The sequence below is a fragment of the Pimephales promelas genome, chromosome 22 (assembly GCF_988280905.1).
Source record: "Pimephales promelas chromosome 22, fPimPro1.hap1.1, whole genome shotgun sequence".
NCBI classification, from domain to species: Eukaryota; Metazoa; Chordata; class Actinopteri; order Cypriniformes; family Leuciscidae; genus Pimephales; species Pimephales promelas.
In genome coordinates, this window is record NC_142790.1 from 15055421 (window position 1) to 15071301 (window position 15881).

The following is a 15881-nucleotide window of genomic DNA, read 5'->3' on the forward strand; positions in this document are numbered from 1 at the left end:
GCTGTTTTGATTGGATCGTCAAATGTCAGCGTGGAGTGTTTGCGCTAAATGGGCGGGGCGAACAGTCTGACTAATGGAAAATATGAACTGTTCCTAAATGAAATATTTCTGTTTTCTTCAGACTGACAGATTTCGACAGGATACATGTATTTTTTTCCACAAAATCCAAGGGTAGTCAAGGCCATAGTGATAAATGTGTTATTGTTTTTAGGGTAGCATATCATTTATTACAATCTTACACACAAATACATATTTTGTCATTGGTGTCACTTTTAAAGTATACGTTTAGAAAATATAAAAATGTTTTTTTTTTCTTTTATCAGAGTGTTATAGTCATTTTATGTCATTAATGCAACATAAATAGGCCTATAAAAAATGTTTAAAATTATTAACAATCCCTCAGACCATCGGATGTGTGTCAAAAGCTAGTGAGCTGCCTACATAGACAGCATTTTGAGCCGCGAGGCAGCGACAAGGCAGCTCGCTTTGAGACGCAGCCTTTGCATCTGTCAATCAATCCTCACAGAACTAACTGAAGAAAAACATCTCTGTATTGATTTAGCGCGTATCTGAGGAAATTCACATTATCTCCGCTTGTTTTGGCTGAAGTAAAGTGTGACCAAAGGTTATCAGATTAGATTTTAAATTAGATATCGATTGTGTTCAGATTTGTGAACTGAACCGAATTCTGAGGTAAAATGTTTTATTATCCAAACGTGCTTCAGCGTCACACTGGCTGCTTCTCTACTATTTGGTATGTAAACCTAATTATACACACGATAACGAATTTAATAAATAATAATAACAATACCAACATTAATTTATTGGATGTTAACTGTTAGTTAAAAAAAAAAACTTACCACGCTGAGGTAAAATTAGCGTTTAGAAACTTTTTAAAACTTTTTAGAAACTCGCTAAACTCATAAAATATATAACTGTTACTTAAACTTGACTTTGTAATATATTTATGTTAAAATAAACTATAAAATATGTACAGTTGACACCGACATTTAGACAGAGACGCCAATTTGAGTCAACAGGACGTGCATTTGTCAAAACATTGACTGAAGTTTTGTTTGTTGATGTTTGCTTGTTTTGTTTGCAGGCTGGCAGCCACTAAAGGCATCAGGATTTCCAGAAGAGAGTACCTCAAGGTCAACGTCATGCGCACTTGGTTAGAGAAATCTTTGTTTTTTCTTCTAAAATTCACCATATCACCGTGAGGTGATAATGTATCAGGTTATTTTGTCATATATTTAAAATGTTAATCATTACGTTATGTTTGTGTATATATTATAGTGAGGACATTGTGGATTACGTGATGGTCCAGGTTCCTCCAAGCCATCCTAGTCTTCCCCGGCCCCGTTTCTCTCTTTACCTGTCTTCTCAGCTTCAGTATGGTGTAGTCATCGTCTACCATCGCCAGTGTGCTTTTCTGCTGGGTGAGATAGTCGTCTCGTCATCCACTGTAGAAACATTGACTACTAGTGTAGATTGTACAGTTTTGCTTAACATTTATTCTACAAAACTCCATTTAAAGACTGCAGTACTACCAAAACTGATACATACACAGTATACTATCCCTTGTAAAAAAGAAGTACAGGTTAGTATACTTTTAAAAGGGTAGGGTACGACGGGGCTAAAGGGACAGTGGTACGCCTTAAGAAAAATGTGCTTTTTACTACTCCCATAGTGTATGATTGCAGAATTATTTTTTTTTTATTGAACATGAATTGAGTAACATGTTTTGTGTGAAAATAAATCATAAAAGTGGGTTGTTTGTTTAAAAATCGTATGAATGAATGGCAAGGTGGGTCTTTTAACCCACACATGGGGTAAAAGCTCATCAGCATGGGGCAAAAGGCATAAAGTATTTACACAAATAATTTTTACTCTATAGTAATATGTTTTTAATAATGTCTAAATTAATACTTGTTCAGTCACTTAAGCAAAGTTTATATTATGTTCTGTTTATTTTGATAAATTAAAGAACTTATTTTTGTTCAATAAATATTCTTTAAATTAATTAATTTATAATTAATTAAAATATGTTCATGCATCACAAAAACAAAAGGATTACAAAAATTAAAGATTCTGAAAGCATTGAATGAGATCCCGTAATAATTCAATATATAGATTTACAGTAGCAACAATAAATATGATATTTGCATACATTACAACCGCCATCTTTGGTGTTACGGGTTTTCCCTATATAGTTGTATTAAGGATTGAGGAAGTGGCATGTCTCTATATAAATAGTCTCTGATGTCAGTCAACACATTAAAATAAGTGTATTCTTTGAAAATGTTAAAACAATTATTACAACTATTAATTTGACATGTAAAATTGCACTTTTTAAAAGTTTACTTCAGCATGTTATTTTTAAAAATTATACTTTTAAGGTTTGAAGTACGCTATAGGTGCACATTCCATACAATAAAGCACACTTCTTTTTCACAAAGGATGTGCAATACAGGGCCGACAAAACGATACAAAACATACATGCAAGTATTTGATGTGACACTTGTGCTCTGAGCTGGTCCAAATGAGTCTGAGATCTGTCTTCACGTGACCATACAGGGAAGCCAAATAGTACATTATCTTGTATTGATCAGGTGAATCAGCAGAATAGAGATTTGGTTGCTTCGGTTATTAAAATTCAAAACAGCTGCCAACGCCAACAACAAATAAAAGAAAATAAAAATGTCATCTGTTCCTGAGTGCAATCACTCAGGAACAGATGACTTTTTTTTATTTATTTAAGCATCAGAGAGAGAGTGTAATATTTATTTTAAAATTATTAAACCTAAATAAAAATGTTGGTGCAAGAAACCTTGACACATTATGAATAGACATTTAAATTAAAACATTAAATGTTTTGCATGAATGTCCTTTTGTCACAAATGAATGCAGGCATAGTATTCCATTACATTGTCCGGCAATGTGTTTTTATTAAACTGAAATGGAGTGAATTGTTTTCTGTTTGATTTCCCCACAGAGGAGGTCCAGCAGACCATCGAGCGCTTGCTTCGCTCAAAGAGACACTTGAACATTGACATGCCGGACACTGACAGGTCAGATCCAGCGTTGTCACTGTCATGTTGTCTCACTAATGTAATTCATTCTGACACAGACATTCATATTATTCATTATACACCCTTGATCTGTTGCTGTTCTGGGACTGTGTTTCCCTCTAGGTTGGTGCTGAATGTCGCTGACTCTCTGTTCCAGCTAGAGGAGGCTGAATGGGCACTGGAACCATTTTTTGGAGTGATGGGAGTTGATTGTGATCTGCCTAGTTCTTACGTGTCATCTCAGGTGATAAACTGAAGCATATGCATACGGTTTGCATGAATTATTCATTGGAACTATATCTAGAGACCAGAATATCATAGCAACATTAAAAAAACTCACTTCCAAACTGTAGAGTTCATTAAAGTGAATTTAAAGCAAACACGTCACATTAGTCTAATCTCAACCTTTTCTAGGCAGTTCAGCCAATGCTTTATTGTTTATTGTCACAGGAATTTATGGAGGCCTCACCTTCTCAGGCAGTCAGAAAGGAAATTACATTACCTAAAGGTGAGAGTTTGAAATATCGCAAGAGCTGATGTGGGTCAAAGAGTTGATGTTGATGGTTTCTACCTAATCTTTCCTTCTCTTCCCCTTTCAAGACCTCAATGCTTCTCCTGAATCAATCACCATCAAAGATGCAGAGCTGGTTCCTGTGCTCGGCACGGAGGTGATTTTCACTCTTCTACACATCTACATTTGCTCCCACAAAAATCATACAGCTCTTTGTGAAGTTTTAGATGAGATCATCTACCCACATGAGGCTTAGTCACGAATAACACCAGATGCTATTATTCATTCCTTTTTAACTGTGTTAATTGAACCACACACTTCATTTGCTGTTTCCCAATCTCATGTGTCTGATTATTTTCCAGTTTGGTGGGGCAGAGTTACCTGAAGCCACGGCTCATGAGATAGACATGCTCATGGAACAGCAGGATCTTTTTCATCTTGGTGGTGAGATTGATAGATAAATGGATGCACTGAAAGATTGACACGTAGAAATACTAATCTCAATTAACATTTGTAATTATAAGCCATTCACGGGCCTGAACAGAATCTTTGCCTACTTGAGATGCGTGGATCAGCTCTAACGTCACCCGAATCCATTTATTTAAAAATAAATAATCCACCCACAACCCACCCAAACTATGATTTTCTCTGATTTAGATATTCGCACCTGAATGTGATGATATGGTATTCTATTAAAACTTCTATTGAAACTTACATTTCCTTAATAGCCTTAAAGGAGTAGTTCACTTTTAAAAAAACTTTTGCTGATAATTTACTCACCCTCATGTCATCTAAGATGTCCACATCTTTCTTTCTTCAGTTAAAAAGAAATTAAGTTTTTTTGATGAAAACATTCTCCATATAATGGACTTCAATGGGAACCAAACGGTTCAAGGTCCAAATGAGATTTTCATTGCAGCTTCAAAGAGCTTTAAACGACACCAGACGATGAATAAGGGTCTTATCTAGCGAAACGATCGCTCATTTAATAAATAAATGACAAAGTTTAAGTTTTATGAGCACAAATGCTTGCCTTGCTCTGTTCTGGGATGCGTGTTCGTGACTCTCCTGTTCAAAGTTGTTCATCAAATTAACAAATCTTTTTTCGAGTCATGACTTGAAGGGTCCTAGATAAGACCCTTATTCATCGTCTGGTGTCGTTTAAAGCCCTTTGAAGCTGCACTGAAACTCTCATTTGGACCTTGAACCGTTTGGTTCCCAATGAAGTCCATTATATGGAGAAAATCCTGGAATGTTTTCATCAAAAACCTTCATTTCTTTTCGACTGAAGAAAGAAAGACATGGACATCTTGAATGGCATGGGGGTGAGTAAATTATCAGCAAAGGTTTTTTAAAAGTGAACTACTCCTTTAACACAGGCTTTACTCCCTTGAAATATAAATAGTCACTGTTTCCGTCACTGAAACTTCCCAGAACACACACATGCAAGAAAATAAATATGTTCAGCCCAAGCAAAGGTTGCCTATTGCAGTAGCGAACCGTGCCTCTTGAACATTTGCCCTCTCACCCCTTCCCTTATTGAGGAAAGAGTAAACTGAGCCTTAAATTAGCCTAGGCTAGCTTACAGTGTCCTCTTGTATAGTACTGCATTAGTTACCTTTGACAAGAAATGAAACAAGCAGTCAGCACAGTGAGTTTGAGAGTTATCACAACAAAATGTAAGAAATCCTCTTATCCGGCAACGGCCAGAATAAAATCTGTTGGCATGTGACCTATTAGATTTTAAATAACTTACCCAAACAGCAAACAATTCAAGCAGTAAAGCTTTAGCTTGTTGGTTGATGCTGTCATCCAGAGGTTTGGAGGCCTGGCCCTCTGTAATTTCACAGAAGGACCACCAATCACAGAGCAGAAAGCGTTAGGTAGAAAAATTCTAATATGGAGAAAATGGGCACAAGTTAAGTTACAACATAATGTTTAGCAAATTAACTATCATTCAAAAGTTTGGGGTCTGTAAGATTTTGCTTTTGAAAGAAAGTTGATGAATATTTTGAAATATTATTACATTTTAAATAGGGCTGTGCAAAAATTAAGTGCAATTAATCGCATCCAAAATAAAAGTCTGTGTTTACATAATATATTTGTGTGTGCTGTATATAATTATTTTGTATATATAAATACCTATGCATGCATGTATATATTTAAGAATTATTTGCGCTTAAATTCTGTATAGATATATAAATACATAATCTATATTATATAAATATTTTATATATGAATAACACATTTTCTTAAATATATACATGCATGTGTGTGTATTTATATATACAACATAATTATATACAGCACACACAAATATATTATGTAAACACAGACTTTTATTTTGGATGCGATTAATCGCAATTAATTTTTGCACAGCCCTAATTTTAAAATAACTGTTTTCTACAAAGCCCCTATAGGGACCTTTGCAAATATATATATACGAAAGTTTCTCGTAAGTTTGTGAAAGTGTTTATTTTTTTCCATGTTAATATATTTTAAAACGTAATATATTCCTGTGATGCAAAGCTGAATCAGCAGCCATTACTCAAGTTGTGCTGCTTAACATTTTGTAGAGATTTACTTTTGATCAATTTAATGCATCCTTGCTGAATAAAAGCAATAATTTCTTTAAAAAGAAAATCCTACTGGCCCAAAAGATTTGAATAGTAATGTATTAGACATATATTTGTTCTGCAGATTTACCCCTAAAACTCAGCACAGAAAATGCCAAAAAGATACTGTCTGGGCCCATTTGTAACCTGATTACTTGGTTGACTGTAATTGCCAGCTACAAACTCGTTTTTATTAAAATATGAGTCTAAAAGTCACGTTTTCCTCTATGCTCCCTCAGATGATGAAGATAAGGAGAGAGAGAGGGTGACAGAAGGGGAGAAATCAGGATATATGGATCCTGCTATGGTCTCTATAGAACAGTGAGTAGCATAAAGATGAAATGAAGGACATAAAGATGAAGGAAATACTGCTGTTGATTCAAATTGGGTTAGTCACACTGCACCCAATTCTGATTTGTGTGTCTTTAGGACTGAATGTCTGCACTGAAATTAAGCAAAACCTGCTTGTTCAAACAATGTGGTCAATATTTGTTATTTCTACGTAATGGTAATGGCTTAAGCTTCAGCACAATGCCAAGAGTTTCTACAACAACTGAGTGTCATTGTGGAAATGACAACTGAAGCTTGGAGGCATTACTGTAGTTTACAGATGAATGCGCAAGTTGTGTCTGAAACCATCCACTTATTCACTTATTAAAATCATCCGATCTGAAACTACATGTGAATGTGGTTTTCGTTGTGCTTCATCAAAAATATATTTACATGTGTTTCATGTTTTTCCTTCACCAAAAATCAGTTTTTTCACTGCCTGTCTGAACAAAGCTGTTGGGTGTTTTCTATCTAGTTCTAAACTGATAAACATCAGTATGGACAGACAATGACAGTTGTTGGGCCAAATGTCCTTGAACTAGATAAAAAAGAAGAAAGAATCCCTTGACTGCACAGTTTAATGGAGCCTGAACTGGCCAGTAGAGTTGAATGGCGTTCTCTTTGTGTTGAACCATGACTGAATGCATGTTTGCAGACTGAAGAACAGTGAGTGCATCGTGGATGAGAGGAATGGGCGTCTTACGGAGGTCACCTTAGATCGGGTCGCTCTGGAGATGACTCCTCCCCCCATCACCATGCCACCAACCACTGAGGCCAGTGAGAGAGACGTCGAGATGGAGCGCTCCAGTGAGGTTTGTGTATGAAGCCATGTCAACATTACCTTACCCATTATGCTCTAGTGCTGGGGTTGGCAAGTAAGGGTAGCATTGGGCCAAAAAATATTTTTGACACTAGATGGCAGGCCAGAACACAGTCAATGGATAATTTAAGAAATGAATTGATGAAAAATGCAACTAAAATTGCCTGTGACAGACTGTTACAGTGTCTTTTGGTTTTACGCTGGATACATAAATAAAGTAGTAGGGATGATTCACGGTTTTCGAATTCGATTTGTTGATTTAATTATAGAATATCGAATAGGTCGTGTGATTATTGTCTAAAAAAATCCAGATGTTTTCGTTGCCGATTCGATGGTGACGCCGTGTTCATGTAACCAGAGGGTGACGCTGTCAATAACGCAAAAGCTGTCACAAGGAACCGGCAAAAGTAATGATTATGAATGTTTGAAATATAGCTCCAGTTCACGAGCAATGCAATCTCAACGGCGCTTCCATGTCCTGATTATATTGTCTGCTATATTTGCTTCTTATTTGTTAAATCCAGGCAATTGGTTGACAAAACATTGATTGAAAAATAAGATACAAATGATACAAAACGAAATTCAATTTTTAGAAAGGCTTGGTGGTCAAGTGGTCAAAATCATGTCTGACCCACATGTCTCCTGATATATTGCCAAAACACACATGTGGGAGATGCGGAATGGATTAAAAAAAAAAAAAAAGAGGACTTGAATAAGCCCATTAATGGCATTTTTTGAGTCATACTCTTAACAAACTATGTTTTATTTCCTCTTTCCATATTGTGAATAATAAATTTGTATCATTTTAATTTGCTTGTTATACAATGGAGTCTAACTTATTGTAATAATCATTTGACGTAGACTACTTTTAAACTTAGAATTATTCCTTGGCATCCTCGCATACTAAACTGCAATTGTTTGCGGGCTGGAGGTACGGTATTATGTCGTGTGTAGAGTGATGTTAACATTTAAGCTAGCTGGTGTGAGAAAGTGGTACAATCAAAGAGTCTAAAGAGGAAAGTTGACAGTGAAAATAGCTATATACAAAGAGTAATGAAAAGACAACTACACGTTCATCCTACCTAGTTTTGTTAATGCAAAGCCGGCGTGTCTTATCTGCAACGCCAACCCGTTCACACTAAATGCGTCTGCAAGTTTTTACGTGCATATGATACGCATGGCGTGTGTATTATATGTTGTGTGGGGCTGCATGTGTATTACACGCAATATAGTGCTTGTCATATGCACGTAATAACTAATTTCCGCATAAAAATTGCACGATTAACACAACGCGTGCTATAGAGACGCATTTAATATAACATTAGACATTTCATAACGGTTATTGTAGAGGTGTGTGTAGCGATCCACAGACTCTTTTGAATGTCTTTGAAAATTTTTCAGGCTGCGGCACGGGCCAGGTATTATTGCTGGCGGGTCGCTTGTTGCCGACCCCTGCTCTGGTGTTACATAATCCATATGTGTTTTGAAGCGTGAACGCAAAAGCTTTGTAGCAAAGAACAGTTACATTGGGCTGAATCCACAACAATGTGTTTAAAAACCTCTCACTCTTTCATTTTTCCTCTGGTTTTGTCCCTCTTTTTCAGAAACTCTCAGCTGAGCAATCTGTGCATGCAAAGAGGCGAAGTCGCAAACGGCAACTGATCTTCGCCGACCAAAACACACAGATTACCCAGGATGCAATGCGACAACAAATCAACAACCCTCTGATTGAAACCCAATCTCTGGTGGGAACTTTGTGAACGATAACTAATCTAATCAGTAGTGCTATAAATCTTTAGGCAAGTCAGGATTTGATTTGATGGAGTTTGAGGGAGCCGTGGTGTAATTACAGAAATGATTCTTGATGCATCTTAATTTTTAGGTAACAGCATATGGGTGCAAATCTTTAAAGAGTTAAAGTAGCTCTCTGGCTTCCTTATAAAAGCCATACTAAATGTTCTTACTGCAAATAGAAATTTTATTTTGGCAATATACTTTTTTTTAATAAAATTGTCTGAAAAGAATATAAATTATATTTTTTGTTTATTTTTTATGCCTGTCGTTTGACTCGATTTAACTTTAAATAAATGTAGAATCAATTAAATAATAATATAAAATAACATACATATTTATGTTTTCCTTACCCTAATTTAGTTCATTCCAACATAATTTAAATACATTAAATTAAACACAGCTTTATAAGATTAATGATTTAAAAATATTTCAAAAGTTTGAAGTTTTTGAATTAGATTTTTTAATAATTTCTGAAAGTCTCTTATGCTCACCAATGCTGCATTTATTTGAACAAAAATCAATTTACATATATATTTCAAAATGTAATTTATTCCTTAGATGACAAAGCTGAATTTTCAGCATCATTACTCCAGTCTTCAGTCACATGATCCTTCAGAAATCAGTCTAATATGCTGATATGATCAATGTTGAAAACAGTTGTGCTGCTTAACATTGGTCTTAATAATGGCTTAATGCCTTAATAATGCATCCTTTAAACACATATTCATTTACTTTTTTTAAATCTTACTGACCCCAAACTTTTAAACAGTAGTGAATGTAATATTTTAATCATATTTGATACATCTTTTGAAAAAAATGTTTGCAATGCATCTACTTTGGTGATGAATCTATTTACCCCCCAACCCTTGCTAATGTGATTCTCTTTCTGTCCATCTGTCTCTTTTTTTCCTTAGTCTGATGTCCTCTTAAGTATTTCTGCCTCTCGGAGGGCATCAGCATCAGTTCTGCTCAGCACACCGTGTAACAGTACGTTATAACACCAGCACCTCTCATAAATGATATGCTTGCTCATATACAAACTAGTTTTCATAGCTATAATTGTTAAACTTTTTTTGTTAATTCCAACACTTATACAGCAAAAATACTTATCAACTAAACAGAGAAACTACTGCATCAGCTCCTTTATCTCACACTGGACAGATTAATAGATCTTAATAATGAAACCATTGGACCATCAAAAGGCTCAGCAGTTTTATAAGGAGCCAGAAAGCACCTTAAGGCCAGATCACATCAAGGACGATAACTGCAACGATAAAGATATTGTTGAAGTAACTATATCAAACCATCTAGTCCACACCACAACTATACTGATAACGGCACAGAGAAACGACATCGTTGGAATCACTTTCAGAATTGTTTTTAGATAAAAAAAACATTAACAGCCAATCAGAATCCATCCTGTTTTAAAAAGCTGGAGCATTTAAAGCGGCATACGACATAACCGTAGAATAAACAGAACGATATGTGACCCTGGACCGCAAAACCAGTCACTTGGGTCCAGTTTTTAAAATGTTTTATATCTATGCATCAATATAGATAAGCTTTCCATTGATGTATGGTTTGTTAGGATATATATTTGAATATATTGCAAATATAGATACATATTTGGCAGAGATGCAACTAGTTAAAAATCTGGAATCTGAGGGAAAATCAAAAATACAATGTTTTACTGTATATATTTACGGTAGGAAATGTTTAAAATGTCTTCATGGAACATAATCTGTACTTAATACCCTAATGATTTTTGGCATAAAATTAAAATCGATAATTTTGACCCATACATTGTATTGTCGCCTATCCGTGTGACTTTTGACTGGTTTTGTGATCCAGGGTCACATATTGTGTGTTGATGTGGACACTAATACATTCCACTCTTATAACGATTGACCTTGCATTGCAGTGCTCATCCACCCTGATCTCCAGAAGCTATGGAAATCCTCCAGCGTTTCTTCCACCCTCCCCCGTCCCCGCAGGAAACGGCAGGCGCAGGAGGAGGGAGAGCTGTTGGACGTGGAGAAAGAAAGAGGGCCGGAGTGTAGTCGGGAGTCTAGCAGAGAGGTGAAGAAGTCATTGGTTGCTTATTTGGTCGTGTCGGCTTTAGAAATTTGATTTATGAATCATTTCAAATTAAGAGTTCAAGGTTATTTTCAGGGTCACACATTTTATAAGCATGCACACTATTGATGTTTAAAGGGCTAGTTCAAACAAAAAGGAGAATCTCATTATCTTTTACTCATGTGATTTATTAAAATGTATGACAGAGTCATAAAAGATGACAGAGCCTTCATTTTTTGGTTGAACTATCCTTTTAAACACTGTGTTAGAGGACGTGGCTTGTTTTGGATCTTAAAAGTAGGCATTTCATTCTGCTTGCTGTCAAACTCTACGCAAGCCGTCAAACTGACGTCATCAGAGACGGAAGGCCATTCCTGATGGGAAGTACATTTTCAGATTTTGATTAAAGATGAAGCAGACAAAAAAAAAATTGTGGATTAACTTGGACAGATGAATTGTTTACCACAAGACTAGTCATGTGCGCTAACAAAGTAAAAAGGGTCCATTGAGTTTATGCTAACCACTTCAAAAAAAGGAGTGCACTAATTTTATTGAATGTGCTCTTGTAGTGTACTTAAGTCTTAAACGTATATTTTAACCCCTGTACAGGTATTATATTAATAAAAATTAAAATGCCAGTAAAAGACAGTACACTTTCATGACTTTGTTTCTTAACGCACTGAAGTACACTTTTAAAAAGAGCACTTTGTAATAATGTGTAATTAAAAGTTTCACTTTAAAAATACATTTTAAAAGATTGTTTTAATAATCTTGTCGCGCTTCGAAGAAGTACACTGAAAGCACATGTAAAATACTTGATTTTTTTATAATATTAACTGTATTATTCAGTATTATATTTAAAGTTAATATATTTGAAATGTGCTGAATTGCAACATCATCATAACATATGTGTAATTACAAATAAATTAAATGCATGACATACAAGCTTCTGTAGTTTACCAAAAATGCTTTTATTAAAGGCATTTATTAAAATACAATTTAAGTAGTGTCCAAAAACATTACTTTCAGTCCGCACTTATGAATACTTTAAGTATATTATTTCCGTAATAAATTAATTCTGTATTTAATAGTATGTTTAAGTGTACTTTTCCACAAGATTGTCTCTAACTCACTTTTCTTTCTGTGTGTTGTGTGCATGTTTAGGTGGTCAGGGAGTCTGGGGAGGCGGCTCTGCTTCTGTCTGAGCTCTCAGGTGACAAACAAATGTCCTCCTTATTCATAATAAAATCAATTTGATTTCAGTGTGATGTACACTCACCTAAATGATTATTAGGAACACCTGTTCAATTTCTCATTAATGCAATTATCTAATCAATCACATGGCAGTTGCTTCAATGCATTTAGTGGTGTGGTCCTGGTCAAGACAATCTCCTGAACTCCAAACTGAATGTCAGAATGGGAAAGAAAGGTGATTTAAGCAATTTTGAGTGTGGCATGGTTGTTGAGTATTTCACAATCTGCTCAGTTACTGGGATTTTCACACACAACCATTTCTAGGGTTTACAAAGAATGGTGTGAAAAGGGAAAAGCATCCAGTATGTGGCAGTCCTGTGGGCGAAAATGCCTTGTTGATGCTAGAGGTCAGAGGAGAATGGGCCGACTGATTCAAGCTGATAGAAGAGCAACTTTGACTGAAATAACCACTCGTTACAACCGAGGTATGCAGCAAAGCATTTGTGAAGCCACAACACGCACAACCTTGAGGCGGATGGGCTACAACAGCAGAAGACCCCACCGGGTACCACTCATCTCCACTACTAATAGTAAAAAGAGGCTAAATTTCCAAGAGCTCACCAAAATTGAGACAGTTGAAGATTGGAAAAATGTTGCCTGGTCTCATGAGTCTCGATTTCTGTTGAGACATTCAGATGGTCGAGTCAGAATTTGGCGTAAACAGAATGAGAACATGGATCCATCATGCCTTGTTACCACTGTGCAGGCTGCTGGTGGTGGTGTAATGGTGTGGGGATGTTTTTTTGGCACACTTTAGGCCCCTTAGTGCCAATTGGGCATTGTTAAAATGCCACAGCTGACCTGAGCATTGCGAACAGTATTAGTATGGTGTTCCTAATAATCCTTTAGGTGAGTGTATAAGACAGTGTCCAAGCACGTTTTACTTGACTTTAGCCTCTATGCTCAAAATGTCAATCAAACTACAGTCAGGTACCAAATATTCCCTCAAGGAAAGTAAAATATTACATATTTTTTTGTAATTTTTTTTTAACCTTTTTTTTTGTTGTTGTTGGTCACTATGAAGAAAGCAGCTTATAAATCAGACTAACATTTTGTTTGAAAATGTAAAATGCAGAACGTTTTCTGTGGGGGTTGTGCTTAGGGGTAGGATTAGGGCTGGTTTATACAGTATAAAAATCATTCTCTATGGACAGACATTAAAATCCAGAATGTTTGTGTGCGTGTGTTTTTGTCCAGCTGGTTCTGACGTGCTGCTGGACGTGTCTAAAGGAGACAAGTCTCAGAGTGACCACATCACTCCCACCAGCAGATGGTGAGAAATTGCAAAAGGAAAAACAAAATGCGTAATAATAACACTAAATGTCAGAACATGCATCATATTCAGGACTGCAGTTGTACGTCATGTGGTCTTATGGCACTGTATTGTAAAAAGAACGGTTGGTGCATGAAGTCCTGTGAAATAAACATTATGTGTGTAGGTCTCCTATAGAAGAGGCTCCTGTGTCTATGGAGGTGATATTAGAGGAACATGTTGAACTCCCACCGGGAGAGACGGAGCCCGAGATGAGTGACATCACCACCGGTGACCTGCACAGGTTCGAAGAGGCGCTTAGTAGATGAACATGTCTTTGTGTGTGTGTGTATGATCAGATTTTTTTCAGTCGTTCTCTCTGTCATGCAGACTGATCATTGGCTTAATCAAGCGCTTTAAGAAGGTCTCCTTTAACTCACTGCTGCCTCCAGAGGCCGAGCGCAGCACTACAGCTCATCTGTTCTACAAAATACTGGGTAAGACACGAGACATCCTGTTTGCTTTTTACTGTCTCTTAGTATGTATGTGTGTGACATGTGATCTGTTTGTTCTACAGAGGTGCTCGGTGGTCTGAAGTTAAGTGCACGTCAGACTGAACCGTTTGGAGTCATCACCATTACCATGAACAGTTGAACACACACACCATGTGCAAACATGCATGCTCTCAAGAAAGTCGAAGCTGTTAGATTGGTTTAACAAAGTGAAATATATTAAGCCAGTTCAGAGGCTAGTTTTTGTATTCATAACAAAGAACAGTACAGAAAAACTTTTACATAATATTTGATGATTATGAATAATTGGTTACTGTAATTATTATTTTAATGTAAATAATCTGACATGGCAGTTGCATGGTCTTAGAGTGATAAAGAGTGTTCTTTTTAGATATTTTTTAATGAATTTTTATGATGTTTTGAACTTTATGAAGTTTAATGTTTTCATTTGTATACTGTATATATATGAACTTGTTATAACTTTTAATCTTTTTAATCACTTAACAAATGGTTTGTAATAGGCTTCGGAAGTTTTTAGCTGTTCTCAAGTTATGGAAGAAATATGTTGAAAGGTTTTTAAAATAATTTGTTATATATATATATATATATATATATATATATATATATATATATATAAAAGTGAGGAAAATTATTGTTTGAATATTTGCTGTTATAAAAATTACATTTAAAATGTATTAAATTTTGTTCTACATTTGTGGATTCATCTGTCACATAAAAATTATTCTTACAGACCTATTCATATAGTCAAGCCACCTTATGGTTCAGTTTGGTTCAATAACTGTCATCAAATATATATTTTATCCAATAGAGATTGTTTCAAAACAGCTTTACATGGATATAATGATTCAATGATGTAAACAGAATTCAATTCTGCTGTAAAGCAATAGTCATTATTAAGTTGAGATCACTTCAGTGTTCAGTTTGGTTCATTAACTGTGTAAGGTCCATCAATTATGGAATGAGTTCAATTCATCTAAAGTAGCTCTGGAGAAAACGGCGATGTCATCTTCCAGCTCAGTTCATTTCTCATCCAATAATGTTAGTGCCTACCTAGTGTGCACTTAGTGTACTTAGTTTTAAAGTCCATGTGATTTAAACGACTTTCTTCACCACACCGAAAGTCAATAAAAATCATCATACGGAAGTAGCAAAAGACCGTTTCTTTAGAATTACTTGATTGTTGACTGGATGGAGGAAGATTTAAATGCGAAAATTTGGAAGATTAAAACTTAGGTTTAAAAAAATGCATATGGTTAAATTAAGCATTCACAAAATAGGGTGAATTTCCATTACATGACGACTTTAAAGTGTAGGGGAAGTGAAATTCAATTACCCCTTCGTCCACAGGGGGCAGTGCAGGACCAGTGAATCCATTAACCCTCCCAGCAGAAATCCCTTTGTTGACCGTGATCTCATACAGTTCATGATCTCATGCCTGCCTGACCTCACACTGTTAAACTAGAGTCATGGAGCAGTTCTCACAAATGTAACACCAGCCAGAAACAACGACAGACAGAAAACCAGCAGCCCACTGGGCACAGCAAAACCCATGCCAACCTTTCTGCCGCGCTGATTATGAAATGCGAAGATTGACGTACGCAGACCAGACATATATGGTAAAG

General features: G+C 35.8%; 1 protein-coding gene across 2 annotated transcripts; it reads left to right on the forward strand.

The window, feature by feature from the left end:
• The first annotated feature begins 379 nt into the window (after window positions 1-379).
• On the forward strand, window positions 380-14811 carry rec8b (REC8 meiotic recombination protein b). Of its 2 annotated transcripts, XM_039666686.2 has the most exons (18): window positions 380-754; window positions 1106-1174; window positions 1300-1442; window positions 2999-3074; window positions 3198-3318; window positions 3525-3582; window positions 3675-3742; window positions 3948-4029; window positions 6440-6521; window positions 7186-7342; window positions 8955-9095; window positions 10059-10131; window positions 11066-11223; window positions 12385-12433; window positions 13672-13747; window positions 13914-14030; window positions 14117-14223; window positions 14304-14811. In XM_039666686.2, exons 1-18 carry the CDS (start codon window positions 699-701, stop codon window positions 14378-14380), a joined length of 1710 nt encoding a protein of 569 aa, XP_039522620.2. In that variant the 5' UTR covers window positions 380-698; the 3' UTR covers window positions 14381-14811. The 2 variants fall into 2 exon arrangements, with proteins under 2 accessions (XP_039522620.2, XP_088981789.1); XM_089125663.1 differs by having other exon boundaries at window positions 2999-3318.
• The last annotated feature ends 1070 nt before the right edge of the window (window positions 14812-15881 follow it).

Coding starts and splice junctions, on each gene's coding strand:
- rec8b (XM_089125663.1), top strand. CDS start 699: ATGTTTTATTATCCAAACGTGCTTCAGCGTCACACTGGCTGCTTCTCT. Junction 13,748..13,913: donor ATCACTCCCACCAGCAGATG/GTGAGAAATTGC, acceptor TTATGTGTGTAG/GTCTCCTATAGAAGAGGCTC. Junction 14,224..14,303: donor TCTGTTCTACAAAATACTGG/GTAAGACACGAG, acceptor TTTGTTCTACAG/AGGTGCTCGGTGGTCTGAAG.